Raw genomic sequence first — 17,659 nt, forward strand, 5'->3', positions numbered from 1 at the left:
TAATACAAGTAGACACTGCGATATTGATGTGACTTTTAGATTTGGTGCTGTGAATCATATATTCCTTCGTCAACGTGTTTTTTATATTTCCCACCAAAATGAGAGTTTGAACGTTTTCGAAACGACTGGCTCGTGAACGCTTCCACTGCCGCGTCGTCGTGAAATCGCTTTCCTCCAAGCGCTTCTTCTAATGGCCAAAAAAAAGGAAATCGCAAGGAGAAAAGTCTGGACTTTAGGGAGGAAATTTTAGGATTTCCCTGCCAAAAGAGTCCAATTTTTCTTTCGTTGCTTTGGCTACGTGAGGCTACGATTTCGAAGAGGGATAATCGTCGATTTTGCCACGGTAGCACTCATCCTCGGGCGGCGTTCGTTTCTCAGATTCTGGACTTCCTCCAGGAAATTTCTAATACCACGCAAATGCTCGGGCCCTTGAAAAATGTCGGTCGAAATCACTCCCTCCCTGGCCAAAGACTTAATAATAATTCTGCGTGCACTTCTTTCTCGTTCATGGTTTCTTTCGATACTAAGGGGTTTGAGGTCGGTCCTCCCTTATCAATAAAGGCACCGGTTAAGCCACGATCAGGCACCCGAAGAGTGACCAAGCAGTTGAACGGATCGATGGGATCTCTAAACAAGTGACTTACGAAGCAATTTGCAAACACTGTTAGATTTACCTTATCAGTTGTCTTTTTAAAAGTTCGGGTTTCAATGAGTCCACCGCAGGCTTTTCCCCGAATTTCGCCTATTTAGAGAAATATCCGGCCTGAAAGTTTTGCTCTGCTGCTAGTCCAACCGGTTTTGATCTTCGGATTCAGCCCGAAGCTTTCACCAAGGAAAGCAGCTCTCCCACTCTGCAACTAGAGGTCTCCCTGAAGTCATCAAATAATGGTTTATCTAGCTCTGACTCTAACTTTTATTCTAATTAGAGCTGTGCAATCGCAAAGAAATAGCCTGAGTGATTCTTCCTCCTCTTCGCAGCTCGGTAATGTGAATTACAGCGTATCTCGAGTCTGGCGGCATGGACTCCTGTAGGCTGGTGCCCCGTACAAATCGTCATAAGAATGTACGCATGTACGCGTCTGGTCCAAAGGTTCTCATGACCAGATCTTGTTGTAAGAGGTCCAAATCCTCTTTGACATGGCCCAGGCGGTCAGCCGTCTCCATCTGAGGTCAACGGTTTGTAAGTAATATGAATAGGTGCCTCTCCTGACAGTTACCAGCGGGACACAGACTTTGCCTACCGAGGCCCTTCGTCTGTTCATTTCCTTCTATGTTCTTATGACCGGGAACCCAGGAGAGGGTGACTTTGAACGTGTCCCCTAGACTGTTCAGTGCGTTACTGCATTGCCCCAACAGCCCCGGAAGGTGTTGCCACAGAGTACAAAGCCGTCATGGCCACTTGACTATTGGTTGCGCCTCGGATCATTCCCTAGTCATCGAGAGGCTTCCAGTATCGTCAGTATTTCCACGTGCCAAATCCTGCGAGCTCGGACAACCCGATTACACTGTCTGAATTTGATCCCTCGGTAAAAAAACTGTGGCATAGCCTTGCAACATTTCGCCGGTCTTCCATTTTGCCCTGGTGAAAAATTCTAGAATAAGATTCCTCGTAAAGCTCGCTTTGCGTATGCTATAATCTGTAGCAAATGTCCAGAATTGCCGAGGTACTTCGTCTAGGATGTTACTACGACCATAGGACTTCACTACCCATCATCTGAAATCACATAATCTGACAACACTGCACGCTACAGCGCCAGCGTATTTAAGGTGGAGGTAAGGAAAGAGACGTAGGAGTACATTGGAAAAAACTGCTGGGCCCCGGTAGCACATGCACAGGCGGTCGTTTCAATTTGATGAAGCTTCGTTCTATTATATTTTTTGCTCAGCGCCTGTCACCACACAATGGAACCATACATTATGATGGGACCAAACGCGGTTGTTCACATCCAGAGAACCTCTGTTGTCGCCCCCATTTCCTTACAAAAGTCCTGTTACAGGCGTAGAATCCAGGATCACACCTAGATACTTTGCATTAGAGAAAAGAATCAACGCATTTCGCAGCTTACAGACACACTTTCTCCAACCCTTCCTCCAGGGTTTCATTCATAACGAAAGGTAACATTGCAAGCACCAATATCACCAAGTCGTCGGCACACGCCATCACCTTCACGTAGCTCCTGTCCAATATACAGAGAATTGACTATTGACTGTTGTCACTAAGCTCGACGACCACCTTCGATAGGCTATCCTCAACACTGGTCTACGATTCCGGCGCCAGTGTGCAGTTAGCCAAGTTACCAATCGCCAGCACCACACGTAAGTCCGCCTTAGAGAGAATAAAGAAATATTTCCCATTCAAGTGCTCGCCACTATAACACGGAAGCTCCAATCGCGATACAAGTTCGCAAGAAACGCTGTACAGGCTAGATGTGTGTGTGATTAGAAGACTAAAGCGGCAGTGGATAGGTCACACAATTAGTAAAGACCACAATTCCGTTGATGGCTATAACATGCAGTAGAGTACACAGAATAATAGAGAAGAGTTATAGACTTTACGGGGAAATCCTGAAATGAACTGAAGCAAATAGAGGGAACCATATATTTTTCATTCAACACAGCAAATGCTTTTGATTCCTAACGTATTCTTAGCGTTACAGAATGGATTATTATCAAAATGGTATAATTTCTTAATTGATGGTAATGGCGGTACTGATTTGATCTTATATTACACATTCAATTTCTGAGATAAATTACAAAATGTTTCCTTAAATGCAAACTCAACAAAACCATCTTTTCTTTTCAGGAAACGATCCTGTTCCTGTTGCCAATTGCTCGAAAGTATATTTCAACAGTCATGAGAAAAGCGAAATCCCCTTTCGAGAATATTGTCAGTATTGGAAGACCCGAAAGGATTCGTCAGAAATTCTCTACCTGAAAGACTGGCATCTCAAGGCAGCCCGTCCCAGCTACGATTACTACAACGTCCCGAAATATTATGCTTCGGATTGGCTGAATGAGTACTTAATCGACACAAATAAAGATGACTACAGATTTGTTTATATTGGGCCAGAAGGATCATGGTAAGATAGTTCGCAGCGTTTCTGGCTAGAATTAATACGTCCTACAGTTAACCTTACTGTCAGGTACTAAGGAGGGTTCAATTCAAACCCTTAAAAAAAGGTACAAATATTCCTTACAGATCCTCTCTTTGATATACTTTATTTCTTTCTCATAATCCAGTGCAGCCTCTCAAACCCAACTCTCTCTCATCTCACTCCCACAGGACTCCATTTCACGCCGACGTCTTCTCGTCATTCAGCTGGTCTACAAACATAGTCGGCACCAAAAAATGGCTCCTCCTCCCACCCGGTGAGGAGGACAAACTGAAAGACTCCCACAACAATGACCCGTTCAGTATCAGCGAAGAACTCCTAGATAAGCACAAGGTTCGCTACTCCACAGTCATCCAGCAACCAAGCGAGTCGATTTTCGTTCCATCCAAGTGGTATCACCAAGTCTGGAACGTCACCGACACTATTTCCGTGAATCACAATTGGTTCAACGGATGCAATATTCATGTGATATGGGAGAGTCTCCGGAAGAATCACCAGAACGTGGTTGAGGAGATATCTGACTGCAAGGACATGGATAATTTCAACGAGCATTGCCAAGTTATGTTGAAGTCAGTATTTGGGCTTGATTTTAATGATTTTATTGATATATTGGAACATGTTGCGAAGAAGCGAATGAGTGGGGAGCCGAATATTATGTTTGATGAGTACGAGTTGAATCTATGTCATAAGGAATACGATCTGGAACGGATTACGTCCATTTTGAAGGACATATCATGTGATGCAAGCTCTAAGGCTGTTAGCAGGGTGGAAAGTAGATGCTCTAAGCTTCTACAATTGATTAATGAATTTGAAATAAAATGACAAATATTTCTATTAATCCAATGTGAGTGTATTATTGTCAATCATTTTATATATCTTAGATTTCTAGTTATGCAAATTTGTAACCGAACGTGCATCATAAAAAAGTGGAGTAGAGTATCCACACAGTCAGACTGCGCTTTAGCTTCACTATCACCACACTTAACGCTGTGCAACGGAAGATTAAAATTCCCTAGGCAGGAAGGAGGTAAGTAGAGACTCTGGTCTCCCACTCTTCCAATATGAGGCCTTGGAGGTCCTTGAATTATTAAATCGGTGATAACACTGAGTGAATTGTTTCGTTTTGAAGCTAACTAAATTACCAGTAGGAGGAGGAGTATTTTATTTAAGGATTAATGACTCCTAAGTCCGCACCCACTTGATGTTGGACCGGAAGAAATGGGCCGCAACTTACTTCCTGTTTTTTTGGTCCACGGACTTCTCATTTCGGGCTTGGCGCCCAAGCCTAAAAAATTAACGACGACGGCTTTTAGGTTTCGTAGCTAGGAGGTTCAGAGGAGGATGCAAAGTCTGCTGGAAAACGTGAAATAGGTTTTGGCATGAGTAACTCGTCTTTCTCGCAATTGAATTGATTTCATTGACGTTTTATTGTATTATATTATGAAAATGAACTGGATCCGTAGAAACAGTATCTCAATTAAAGAAATGAAAATACTTTTTGAACCGCACTTTCGTCATAGAATTCCTGAGAAGCCTCAACATCATCACAGTCCATCAGTGCCGACGCAGACTTGAGGGGTGAATCACTGTTGTGGCCAAAAAATGGAGGAAGTATTAAAACAAACAATAAAAAAAAATAACCAAAATATCGATGTTCAAAACAAAATGGCTGCTTCTCAATGTTTTCGCAGAGATGCCTTTTTTGTCATAGCTGCGTCGCCGGATGCATTAATGCAACAATTTCAAAGATACAGCACTGAAACGAAAAGGAATCGCATGGATGCCATAATAGCTTCGACGCCACTTAGGATTTTTTTTAATTGATTTTCGCAAAAATGATCTGTCTTTTAATACAAAGAAACCTACGTCGCGTTCGATTATTGAAGATGCTAGAGTAGCCTGTAGGGCATGTATTTCGCCAAGAAAGGATACGGGCATAAGTATGTTTCTTTTGATTCTGATCTTGATTCCCAGGCATCGTAGATTAGAGGTAGAATATGAATTTCCTTAAAATTTTAACACTCGAAACTTTAAACGCGTTTTTCTCGAAACCATGTTTTTCGAATTGGGTGAAAACCTAGCGCTTCTAATTCTCAAACGATTAAATGTAAATTTGAATTGTCACTTTATGGTAACATATTCAACTGAAGTATGTAGTTTTCTTTTTTTTATTGAATCGAATTTGACAATTTTATGTCTGAGTTTAGACCAATTTTTTCGTTAACAAAAACAACATTTTGCTTTAAATTGACGCCATTTTGAAAACGAGAATTAAAAAATCCTACGTCGCTAGGTTTCTAATGTCTATTTTATGAAGCTTTTCTCTTTCTTGTTCTAGATAAAACATTATGGAAGTCATTTTAAAAAAGGGAGGTTTCTTCTCATCAGCTATTGCACAACCATTTTGTTTTAATATGATTTCTTTTTATACCTTAAACCTCATATTAAGAAACAAAAAAAAAAAACAAACAGAACACCAAAATATTAATTAATTTTTGTTTCTCGAGCTCATTAGAAGTGCCATTAAGAGCAATGCGGCGAACCCACAAACTTGAGACAATGAGTCTCATGCTCTGCACACTGAGATACCAAGCGTCACCCAACTTTAGAAAACGAGGGAACCTTTTGAGCGTGTAGCTTTGTTATCATATTCGTGATTGTCGTTCAATTAAATATATTCAAAGGACGTTTACTCTTTCCTGGAGCTTTTATGAGTATATTCTATACTCTAGTCATCTTAATCGTCTGTACTCCGTGATCTCCTACTTATATAGTTTCGAAGATCCTGTTTCTTTAAACTTTCCAATAGATTCAATAGCTGGTTTCACCTTACAATATTATCACTTTCAAGGTTTTCGAAGATCCATTAGGGAAGCTCTCGTACTCCTTACTTAGACCATTTCCAAGACAATGGTAGAAATGACTTGGTTGTTTCAACGTGCTTTGTTTAGGGTTGAGTTATTGAACGTTCTACCAAATATGAAAAGTTTCGTCCTAGTCACGAAGCTAAGGAAATAATTCACTAGGTGCATCTAATCGAACCCTTTTTCAGGATTTTCTATTCTCCAGATAGGCAATCCAGTAAGACATTGGAGGCTGGTTCGCCCGTCTCATTCCAAAGTCTACATGTTGGGTCATCGTGTGCAGATGTTTTCGTGGAGGACAATGATTAGTTGTTCGATCTACCAGTAGTCTCATGCTCAGTTTACTTAGTTTCAGGGTTTCCGCTGCTTTAACCCGCCTCCCTCTGTAGTTTGACTTTGTCATGTCTATAGCTAATTGCTTGAGCTTCTAATTTTGTATTGTCCTCATAGTACTGGCTTTGCTGATTCTAAGTACAGGTTCCGGTGCCACAATGACGTTTAGGATCGCTTTCTTGCAATTTCATATGCCCTCTCGTCCTCGCCTTTGTGTCTCACTATCCTGTTCGATGGAATCTTGTTTTTGACATCCTCAGTTATGAGGTTTTGCTTGTATCCCAATACCAGTTTCTTGTGATACAATGGCCTTTAAGGTTACCTGCCTAACTGCAGGTTCATTGAAATCTATGTGCCATAGTATCAGTTCCTCAGATGGTTATCAGTGAAATGACTCTTATCCTCCTTAACAATCGCGGTAAAATAACTACCCATCTCCATTGTGTGATTGTGTGATTGTGTAGAAGCTATTACAGCATTTTCTGGGCAAGAGTGATTGTGCTTTTTATAGCGACTGGGATATAGTGACTGGCGAGCCTTTGCAACGCGAAAAGCCCAACTTTTTAGCCAACCAACTACTCGTGCAATGAGGCTCAAGGGAAGATTAACAAGTCCATACCTTAGCCGGGATAGGTTTCTGCATCGGGTCTATAGAGGACCATGCTTCCAGGCTCAGCATACCCTACAATTCGCATTGCTAAAGCTGCGGAGAGGAGGAGGAAACCCTCTTGCACTTTCTCTGCGATTACCCAGCTCTAACTAGAGTCAGGCTACACTAAGTAAACCATTCTTTGGGGACCTCCGAGAGATTTCTAGCTGCAAGGTGGAAGAGTTGCTTTCCTTCGTGAATACTATGGGCTTGCTCTGAAGATCTGAGCCGGCTGGTTCCTGCCTCCTTGCTCTGTGGGATATACAAAGTGACATGTCCAGATTGTGAGAAGCGGGAGCGTGGAATTCAAAAATTTTCTCCATCATCATCTTTTAGTCAACTCTCACCAGGTTTGCATTATCTTTTCGGAAGACAAATTTTATAGGCCAACAGTAATTGGCAGACGATGCACTACTTTTGCTGTTCTCTTATCCATCAATTTCATTGACACCATAGCTATAAGAAACGATGCGTCATTGGTGACCATTTACTGGCTATGGTTGATGCCATCATTGAATCCCCATTTGCATCTTAGTTTTAACTCTTCCCCTTTATCTAAACTTGCAATTCCCAATATACTCTGCCCTTTCAATTGAAAAAGTTGCAGAAGGATCTACCCAAGAAATTTCTTTTGCAACATTTTGATGTGATAACAAAGCATCTAGCGTTCTCGTGAGCGGGTTTCGTTATAAACGGGTCAAATCCTCCTTGACTTGGCACAGATAGTAAGCCTTCGCCATCTTAGACCCGCGGCTTCTAAGTAGTGCGGGTAGATTCCGCCCTTGGCAGTCGCTAGCGAGACACCGGCTATACTCGTCGAAGGATTGCCAAGAACAGAACTCCGCCGGCCAATCCGTCATCCTGCTCAGTCCCCTTTATGTTTCTATGACCAGGACCCTAGAGGAGAGTGACCTTGAGCGTGCCGTCCAGACTATCCAGCACGTTTCTGTACTGTTCCACTAGCCTGGAGCATGTCGTCGCTGAGTACAAGGCCTTAATGGCGGCCTGACTGTCGGTCAGAATGGCTATGTTACGTTTGGGGCTAAGATCATGCCCTAGTCATCGACAGGTTTCCAAAATCACCAGTACTTCCGTTTGGAGTACACTGGCGAGTCCTCGGAAAGCGAACGACTTGGATACACTGTATGTATTCAAGTAAACCCCCGCAACGACTCCATAGACCATCTTTGATACATCGGTGAAGAATGCTGTATCATAACCTTCCAATACGCCGCCGGTCTTCCACTCTGCCCTGGTTGAAAAGTCCACAGCAAAGTTTCCTGTCAGCTTGCGTGTGGCAAAGTCCTGGAGAATGACAAACTTCTCGAGGTATTTTGTGTAGGATGTTACTGTGGCCATAGGGACTCGCTGTCCAGCATCCGGACTCACTTAGTCTGACGGCCCTGCGCGCTACAACGTATTTAATGTAGAAGTCTAGAGGTAGGAGATGCAGGAGTACATTGATTGCATCTGCCGTGCAGGACTATAGAGCCCCAGTGGCACCTGTCCACGTGGTTCTTTGAATCCTATGAAGTTTCGTTCTATTGTACTTTTTGCTCAAAGCCTGCAACCATATAATAGCACTAAAGCGGTGTACATCTAGAGAACCATCCTCGGCCGGAGACCCCATTTTTTGTAAAGGTTCTCTTCTCTTCTTAACCCTCAGCTCCATGTTCAATCTCAAATTTAGTTTTGGAAAGAAAGAAAAATAAACCAATTTTTGTTCATTCAGTCGTGGTAGGTGGAATTCAGGTACCCTTGTCTTGATGGTGAATAGCATCAGTTCCGTTTTGGTTAGGTTTATGCCGAGTCCGCATCTTGCGGCCCACAGGCACACTTTTTGCAACTCTCCTTCCATGATGTCCTTCATAATTGACGGAAACATCCCTAACACTAATATCAACCAAGTCGTCGGCATACGCCATTACCTTGGCATGGATATAATCCAATGCGTAAGATACCCCTCCAATCCAATACTGGTCAAGGCTTCCTTGATGATACTGGTACAAACGTTGTTGAATGCTCCTCTCCTCCTTCAAGCGAAGCTCTGTCTCACAGTCCTCCTTGCTGGCGGGAAAATGCGCCTGAACCAGTGGCTCCAAGGTTTCACCAGAAGATTCCGTTCATGTGCCTTCCGTCTTTTTAAGAAAGGATGGGTTCCTATGTTCTATGTTCTCTGGACGGAATCTTACTGAACCTCGCGGATTCGCTGGTGCCTTCGATGTTCTGACAAGAGTCCAACCAAGACCGACTCTTGACGGTCTTGATGGCCGACTTGCACTTATTGATGAAGTCCTTGTGTAACTGACAATATCTATGCCTGTAGCAGATGTTGAAGATTTACCTGGTCAGCTGAGCTGAGCCTGGAGATGTCTTCATTTCACCGTGGTGGCAGTGTTTTTTGGCTCTCTGTGGCCAGATCTAGACTGAAAAGTATCCAATTGTGATCTGAGAAGGATCTCTGTTTAGACACTCTTCAGTTATCCACCCTAAGATTCTTATTGTCAGTTAGTAAGGTGATATCAAAGACCTCCTCCAAACTATCACAGTTCTCCGAGCTGGGGAAATGGAAGGTTGGTATATTGCCCCTGTTACATACCTCTCTCGTTGCTTTCCGAGCTGACCCAAAGCGTATGCCTTGCATTGGCGTCGGAGCCTATCAACAGGTTGGCTTTCTGTTGGTGTTCGTCAAATGTTGCAGTTCTTCTGGCGGAGTTGATCGGTGGTCAGCCATATAAGCCGAGGAAATATACACGTTCTCTACACCCGCCTGCTTCAACTTGGACACGACTAGGACGCTGGAACTCAGGTCCAGATACAGAAAAGCGTGCAGACTCTTCCTCGCGAGAATACATGCTCTAGGTCTGCCCTGATCAGCGTACCCTGTGCTGTAGAATAAATTATAATATTTGCTTTGGAGCCCTTTGATGGTTCGGTCGCCTCCGACCCAAGGCTCCTGTATTAGTGTGATGTCGATGTCTTCCTTTATCTGCGTTACCCTCAGTATGATCTGCTTGTGTCCTTGTCAGACCCTCACCTCATCTCCTTCTGCGTTCCTGACTCCGAACGGCATTTTTCAGTCTACCTTTTCCAGTGCCTCCAGGTACTCTCCGTTTATACGGAGCAGAAAAGGTTGGCTGTTTTTCTGGGGTTCCTACTTCTTGATAACTACCCAGTCGTCCATGGGAATCCTGGGGTTTCGAAGGAGTAGGATTGGACGAGCCTGTCCTTATCCATGTGAATCTTCGGCAACAAGATGCGAGCGACCGGTCTACTGGGGGGATCTTGTCGTAGGGGATGACTTTGAGCTTTACGCCATCCAAGGCGACGCACGAACCGAGAAAGTGCCTAGAGGATCGGTCTTCGCAAGCAATAACGTGGAATCCACGGACCATCTGATAATTGAATTGCCATCCGCCAGCGCCATACGTAAGTGGGTCCTGACCACATCGGAATTCACAGTTCATGGCCCGTCGGCTGGCTGTTGTTGCTTACTTTTCTCCTGAGGTTGTTTTGTGTCTGAGCTCTTGCTCTGCTTCGCGTGTGTTTTTGATCGACCTCGCTTCCTCAACAATCGCCTGGTATTTAGGGAGGTTCTTTTCATCCCGTTCGTCGGCAGTACCGGTCTCCTTATTTTTAGCAATCTTGCTGAGAATATGCATGGCTTCCTGGTACCGGCTCTTGAGCAGGACATCAGAGGACCTTCGCTTCTTAGCGATCCTCCGACATCGAGGGTTTCGGGTTAGGAGTACTATATCTGGTACTTGCTACATCCACCTTGACGGCAGTGGATTCCAGGTTGGAAACCACTAGCCCGTCTGCCGCCTTGTTCCGTGAGGTCCCTGCAGTTGGTTTCAACACAGCGGTGCTAGGGCTGGCACCGAGTGTCTTGCTCTCGACGGCTACTGTCTCCTGGCTGGATGGCAGCAGCTCGTCCTCCGATGATGCGTCTGGCATCATCCTCTCTTCTCACCTTCTAATTATCATAACCATGCTTACGATTTTGCCCAACTCTGGCGTTAACTACCGTCTTTTCATTGATGGAGATGCTGGAATATCCGGGTATTCGCAGGTCCCGCGCTTCCGTTTTCCCTTACTGCCCTCAGCGCCATCTGAACAGCATCCACCGCCCGCGTCAAATCCGCGTCCCATCTCTACTCATTCGCCAACTCTTTCATCGAGCCCGCATCCATCGCGCACCGCACCTAGTGCCGTCTCGCTTTTCCAGCCCGTGACAGAACAAGTCAAATCTGTGACCAAGTCGTCGAATCGCAATCTCGAGTTCGCACTCGCAACTTTTCCAATTTTCTCTCCGATCCTCTGGGAATCAATCGCCGTAAAATTCGCCAAGGAAAAGCGCCGCGTGCTCTTTCCAGTCGAAATTCGTTCTCATTTCGCTACGTGGTCGGTGTCAGGCTCTCGCCATCGAAAGGTCTCCGAAAATTTTCGCGAGTTTTTCTTGACCCGCTCGTGTGTGTGTGTGCGTGCGTTTTGTTCGAGAAAAACTTTGTCCGGAGTCTCGCTCGTCGTCGCCAAATTCGCATTTTTGCAACAGGTAAACGGTGGGAGCGGGTCGTGGCGGCCGCGGAGCCCGAGTCGGGGCCCCGTGGCGCTTCGTAGGAAGTGTGGTTGGCCGGGAAGGAAGCGAAGGGGTCGCGGTAGTTTGGGGAATTGTGGGAGCGCTGGAGGCTGCCGTGGACTTGGCGCTGGAATGTGAAAGGACGAGGCGCGGCGCAGGGCGAGATGTAAGCAAAAGTGAATGGAAAAGAGGAGGCGGAGCGCGGGAGGGGCGCATGCAAGCAGAGGAGGAAGTGACGGAGCCGAGACGGATGCATCGACAGCTGGCACGCGGACATACGGTCGACTCGCTCGCTCACCTGTCGCCGTGACAGCTCCAATTGGAATTCTGGCTGCGTCGGCGAACGAGTGAGGGAGTCGTCGAGATAAGCATAATTTTGTGTTTTGATGGTGTTGGGCTCGGAGCCTTCTTTTTGTGAAATTCTGAATTTGATTTTCTTCGAGTGTTTACAATGGCGGACGGGATATGGCCCGAGCCGAATGTTTCTTGTTTACAGGAGGATCACGAGCGGCGGATTTTCGCTAGGTGGTGGTGACGTTTCGTGGGGTCCAGGGAGGAGGTGCCAGCGCTGGCATGTCGGAAGGGCTCCTGTTTCTTTTGTCTGCACGCTCGCCGGATGGCTTGATAAGTTTACTTTTTATCAGCCACGGCGAGCAGGGCCGTCCGAATGCAGTTACGACACTTCCATTGTGCGGCCTGAATGCGCTTGCAGAGATTCTGAGTGCACGACGTGGCAGGTCGTCGAAGCCTGCGGTGACATAATGTGGGGGTTCGCGGTCTTCCCGTTAATTTCCTAATGCGCTTAGGCTTTCTCCGCGACGATTATGTAAACAATTTGGACGTTTTGCGTTGAAGAAAACGCTTTGCTTGTTCGTTGCTTGATTGATTATCAGATTTTCATGATTTCGTAAACAAAGCGCAGGTGGATCTCGGCTAGAATTGGGTGAATTCGAAAATATTGTTGACGACCTTCGACGTTTATTTCTCGGAAAGCCTTGGAGATGTTTTCGGAAGCGGTTGATTTTGATTTGATTGGCAATCGCTCTGTAGGAAAGTCATTATTGAGTGAAATGATGGCCTGACGTCTGAATGTTCCTGGGTCGAAATGAATTTTTCGATGCATAGTTTGGTTCTATGAGACTTTTGCAGTTTCAACGTGGCTTTTGCCCTAAGAAGCTAAGATATGTCCGCAAGATACCTTACTGTGGATTATTATTAGTCAAATAGTTCTTAGGATTGTTTTTAATTTCCTGGGAGGGTTAATAATAACCCTCGGTACGGCAATCCGGTTGGATATAGGCCTTGAAGCATGTTAGAGCACTCCTTTGAAGACCTGTTGCGGCACACAACTGGACTGAGGTGCTCTCTAGGAGGCAAAATGGTCAGAATTGCCCTCGCCCATGATTAGAACCTTGATTTGACTCAGGTACTCACTCACAATTCAGTCCATTGATCCGACATCCAGTCACGATACAAATCCTTCTGACACCAGTGGGATTTGAACGGTGATTCACCGTGGTGGCAGCCTAGCGTGCTAGTCACTAAACCAGCTGGACATTCTGGAGGATTGGGAAGTTAGCTAATGCCTTAACTACCTCAGGAGTCTTGGAGGTCCACAATAGTCAAGACTCGGTTCCATTGTAGAACAAGAACGCCTCACTACCTTCCATGCAAATAAAAACTATCGAACACTGACTTTATGTTCATCCCTTGGAGGTCCAAACACTGAAAGGAAGCTACCCTGTCCGTTTGGCTGAAAGTGGCTAAGAAGTGCTTTGGAAAACAGTTAGAAGCACGGAATCTACACCTTGCAGTTCCTAGACAGCAGGATACAAATCAAGAAAAATATTGTTTGTCAGAGGAGAAAGATGTACTTGGACGACCAGCACTATTGGAAGCCAAGTTTCCTGTGGTAATAAGAAGTTATTTCTAGAGCATTCTCTAGTAATATTACGTGCTGTGTGAAGGTTCTTCCAAAAATCCGAAGTTCATTCAACTTATTCTATTTACATCAATGGGCAGACAGACTATCGCCTAAAACACCACCCTGCAGTGTCTAGAACTCTGACTCGGAACCGTTTGACAAATTACCTCAGGCCAGGTTTTTTCGGTATGGGAGCAAAAACTCCGCGGATTCAAGGAGCCTCAGTTACCCTAGCATTTCTCATATCCATCTTGCTCTTTTTTGCCCTAAAAATGCATTGAGGGTAATGTGCCAATTGGCTCCACCTGTCCCCGCTCAGCGGTATGGTCTCAATTATGGTGTCCGAGGACACAAGATACCCTTCCGATCACAAGATCGAAGGGTGATGGCGATGGCGATGTCGCTTCCACCCTCTGTAGAAGTAAAAGGTGTCCTTACAATAAATGCAGTTGGGCAACCGTGATTTCCCGGTTGTGTGCAGATAAGCTTGAAAATATCCATGTCCGCTGAGCAGCTGAGTTAGGTAACCATTTCCCTCGTTTTCTGTGAGGTATATCCTTCCGCTCGGTAGCATGGGGAGCGATTGGAATAACTTCCGCTATCACTATTGCTTGCTCCGAGATGGTACGATAGGCAACTCGCACAACTCACATATTGTGTTGGCGAGTAATCATCCACAATACATATTAGGTCAGTCAGTCTTGGCTTAATGAGGTTCTCAAATAGTTTCCTCGCTGCGTTGAACATACAGATCGAACGACACGCTGACAGCGCCTTGGGATCGCCTTTGCCCTTGGTTAACAGCACAAGTCTAGTAATCTTCCAGCGGGAGGGAAAAACGCATTGAATGTGCGGAGTAGCAAGTACGAGTTTCATCACTTCGCTGGAAACACCCTCCGGTCCTGGTGCTTATTTGTCCTTCATGGACAAGACCACCTCTTTTAGTTCCTTTGAAGAGTGGGCATTCCTCAGTATTCACTTCTTCATCGACAGCGTCAGCTCGGATGGGGTGGACAGGAAAAAGGGCCTGTACGATTTCTTCCATTTTCGCTGCTTCCATGGAATAGAGTGATCGATAGGCACGGAGTTTTTTTTGCGATTCGGACGTCAGAACATTGGGAGGATCCGTTTGTCACTTCAAAGGAAACGATGATCACTGGTCTTGAAATTTTCCAGTTCCTTCCATCTTAACAAAAGGTACTTCAGGAATAGAGCCTTCTCAGCCAGAACGTCGGAATGTCAGAGTGCTATGGATATTTGGGACAATTAGTCCTATCCTGATGGCCATCTCCAAAATCTGTGTCTCGAGAATCTGACTGAGATATGCCTCATTCGATGGATGGTTAAAGTCTCCTCTGACTAGAAATCCGCTTTCCGTGTTTCAAGGCCTCCCAACCTATCCCTAAAAGCGGCCATAGATTGGTTCGGTGTGAGGAAAACCCTGAAAAACGTGCACAATAGACTCAAACGAAGCCATTTCTTCGACAATGGGTCCGCACTCGCAAGTTAATCCTATCTTCCATCCAGATGACAGTAGTGCCAGATATATCGGCATACCACGATGGTCAGCCCCTATCTCGATACTGCCTGCTGAGGAGCAACAAGTCGGTTCTTCTTTTTTGCACAATAAGTCCCATCAGGTCATGAGTAGCTGCACTCTTTACTTCAAGGCTGCACATGCATTCTAGGCTGAAAACCACTGCATTCCTGTCTAGAACGCTTTGGACACAGAACATACTATTGTTATCGGTCTTCGACCCAAGCTCGACAAATATATCACCGATTCGAGTTCGTCAGATAGGTTTAACATCTACGCCAGCGTCTTCTGTTTCGGCGTTATTGCGGACTTCAGCGAAAAATCTCTTTTCGTTCGGTTCGATGCTACCTGTTTCGCTTGGTTACCACCACGCGAAATTCTTGCTGTGTCCTCGTCGGCAGATCTACGCTGCTTCCCTCTCACCTCCTTTTGTCGATTGTTTGTTCCCCCCTGTGGCGGTCTGACATCACTGCGTTTGTGCAACTAGAGGCTGCTCTAACGATGTGCTTTTGCCTCAGCTCTTCTTCGACTGTCTTCCAGGAGTTTCGCTGGTGTGCAATAGGGCCCAGCAGTTCTTCCATTTCAACTATGCTATTTTTGACATCCACGGAGATGTTTCGCTGGGCGATAGTAGCAACCTTTATTTTCCGCAGAACCATCCCACACTTTTTGAGTAGCTTTCTTCCACTACCCTTGTCTTTCGAATGAGATCCATCCTCTCCGGTGGGATGACTTGCGTTCGCGCCTGGCTGGGGAACCCGTCACCCTTTTTTCCCCACAAAGGGGTGTTTCGTAGTTTGCCATTTTTCCCCGTGGCGATTTTTCTGAACTCAAATTCGAGAGCGTCACTACTTTTTGGTCGACAGGACTCTTAGCCTCTACTGTGTACTTCCTTTTTTATTTCCAGTCATCTTCACCGTTCGGATAGTGGGCCTTTCTAGGTTTTTAGTAGGTGACCGTCATAAGTTAGTGTTTATTCTAAAGGGATTGAGAGTGGGATCTCTCATTTTAGCTGCCAAAAGCCGTGAGCGTGGTGTATTGCTTCTCCTTGTAAAAATTTCGGTTGTTGCCGTTTGTTGTTTTTATTGGCGTTGTCATTTTAGTTTAAGTCGCTATCTTCGCTAGATAGTGTAGTCGCCTCAAATGATCCCCGTGATTGTCTATCCGAGCAGGATGGTGACTTGTGGGTTGCCACAAATCTTTATGGGATTTTATGTATAGAGCCGGGATCAGGTGCTAGTCAGGAGTCCATCACAACTGAGGCTGCACTAACAACTTAATCATGTCATAGTTTTGAACGTACTACGGAAGAAGGCAGCTGCAATATTAGCATGAAGGCCATTTCCATTTCGTGTACTAAGGGAGTAAAATGCCACAGCTGTCAGCTCAGGTTCAACCTATTCCGAATCGTTTGCCCATGCCGGGTCATCGTCGTTGCCGCCTGCGTTTTGATATTGGAGTGACCCCCCTGGAAGCGAGACGTAGTAGTCAGATTCCTTGAGCTTCAGTAACTTGCCCGATTGATAGAAGCTGATAATAGACCGCACTAAGAAGCAAGCTCAATTGGGCAGGTTTGGAGAAGTGTGGTTCTGGCATAAATGTTGTAAAAGCAATCGAACCGTTCTGCCAGAAACTTGTAGCTAATATTAAAGGTATGGTTGTCACGCTGTCTCCAGGAGGAACTACTTAAGGAAATGGCACGTCAAGAATAATTTACAGTTTCAGTTTTAGCCACTTACAAATCGTCCTGTTGCGTACTAAATATAACTCACAGATCGCCCGCGCCCCTGTTTTGTTGGCCGAGTGCATATTGCGTGGATAGTTTAGCAACTTCTCTCCTGAGTTGTGTCAAGTGATTCTATTCTGCAAATCTGTTTCTTTATTCTTTACATTTGAGTTATTTCTTCACCTCCGTATCTCTAAGGTGTCCTTACACGCGATCGATCGTTTGTTAGGCTGAGTTCGTTAGATATTTGTCTGATTGATGTGTGAGATTGACACAGCCATTTGTCCTTTCTGCCGGGGCTCCTATTACTGTCGCTTCTCCGCACTCTCATCTGGTTGTCAGAGGGAATTCGCGGTATTATTGCTATTCGAGAGGAGCACCATACTAGCAAAATAGTGATCCGAGTCTCCCCACTATATGCTCGGATATTCATCAAAGCTGAGAGGTATGACGTTCGACTAGTACGTGTCGATTTAGTTGAAACTGGTCCCATTTGCTTGTAGACGTCGCTTCGCGCAAAACCGGTATTTCCATCGATACCTTTGTGTATTTTGCTAGTCGAATAATATGCACTCCGTTATCATTGGTTATATTTTGTAAGCTAAGAGAGCCGACATTTCGCATGAATATGGGCATCATTTGGGTGTTAAAAGTATTTTTTTTCATCAAATATAGGGGTATCAAATTAAAGATCTAGATTAGTACTTTTCAAAGCCGGTCTTAGTTTTGGCATTTGTAGGAAAGGTGGGGAGTGCGAGGGGGTTAAAAGTGATCATTTCATTAAGGGGGAAATTCTCAGAAACTACCAAACCGAAAAATCTGAAAAAAATCAGGGAGGCGGCCACTATAGGGTGCCTGGGCTCCGAAATACCTTCCATACCAATATCTGTTCAAATAAAGTTAATAATAGAATATTACTATAATTTTTTGAAAT

At 45.0% G+C, this 17,659-nt stretch overlaps 2 protein-coding genes across 7 annotated transcripts in view; both read left to right on the forward strand.

The window, feature by feature from the left end:
- Nucleotides 1-3,935, forward strand: part of LOC119652201 (2-oxoglutarate and iron-dependent oxygenase JMJD4 homolog) — a 5,899-nt gene extending 1,964 nt beyond the window's left edge. The window contains exons 2-3 of the mRNA XM_038056142.1: nucleotides 2,804-3,080; nucleotides 3,284-3,935. Of these exons, the coding sequence (XP_037912070.1) occupies nucleotides 2,804-3,080; nucleotides 3,284-3,935 (929 nt within the window). The remainder of the gene's footprint in view (nucleotides 1-2,803; nucleotides 3,081-3,283) is intronic.
- A 7,244-nt stretch (nucleotides 3,936-11,179) lies between these two features.
- Nucleotides 11,180-17,659, forward strand: part of LOC119653236 (putative mediator of RNA polymerase II transcription subunit 26) — a 56,456-nt gene continuing 49,976 nt past the window's right edge. For 4 of the 6 annotated variants that reach the window (XM_038057825.1, XM_038057833.1, XM_038057834.1 and 1 more), the window contains exon 1: nucleotides 11,181-11,514. The gene's annotated coding sequence lies outside the window, so the exon portion shown is untranslated. Of the gene's footprint in view, nucleotides 11,515-17,659 lie in introns of all 6 variants that reach the window. The other 2 variants (XM_038057831.1, XM_038057832.1) reach the window with 2 other exon arrangements.

This window comes from Hermetia illucens, chromosome 3 (genome assembly GCF_905115235.1).
Source record: "Hermetia illucens chromosome 3, iHerIll2.2.curated.20191125, whole genome shotgun sequence".
Lineage (NCBI taxonomy): Eukaryota > Metazoa > Arthropoda > Insecta > Diptera > Stratiomyidae > Hermetia > Hermetia illucens.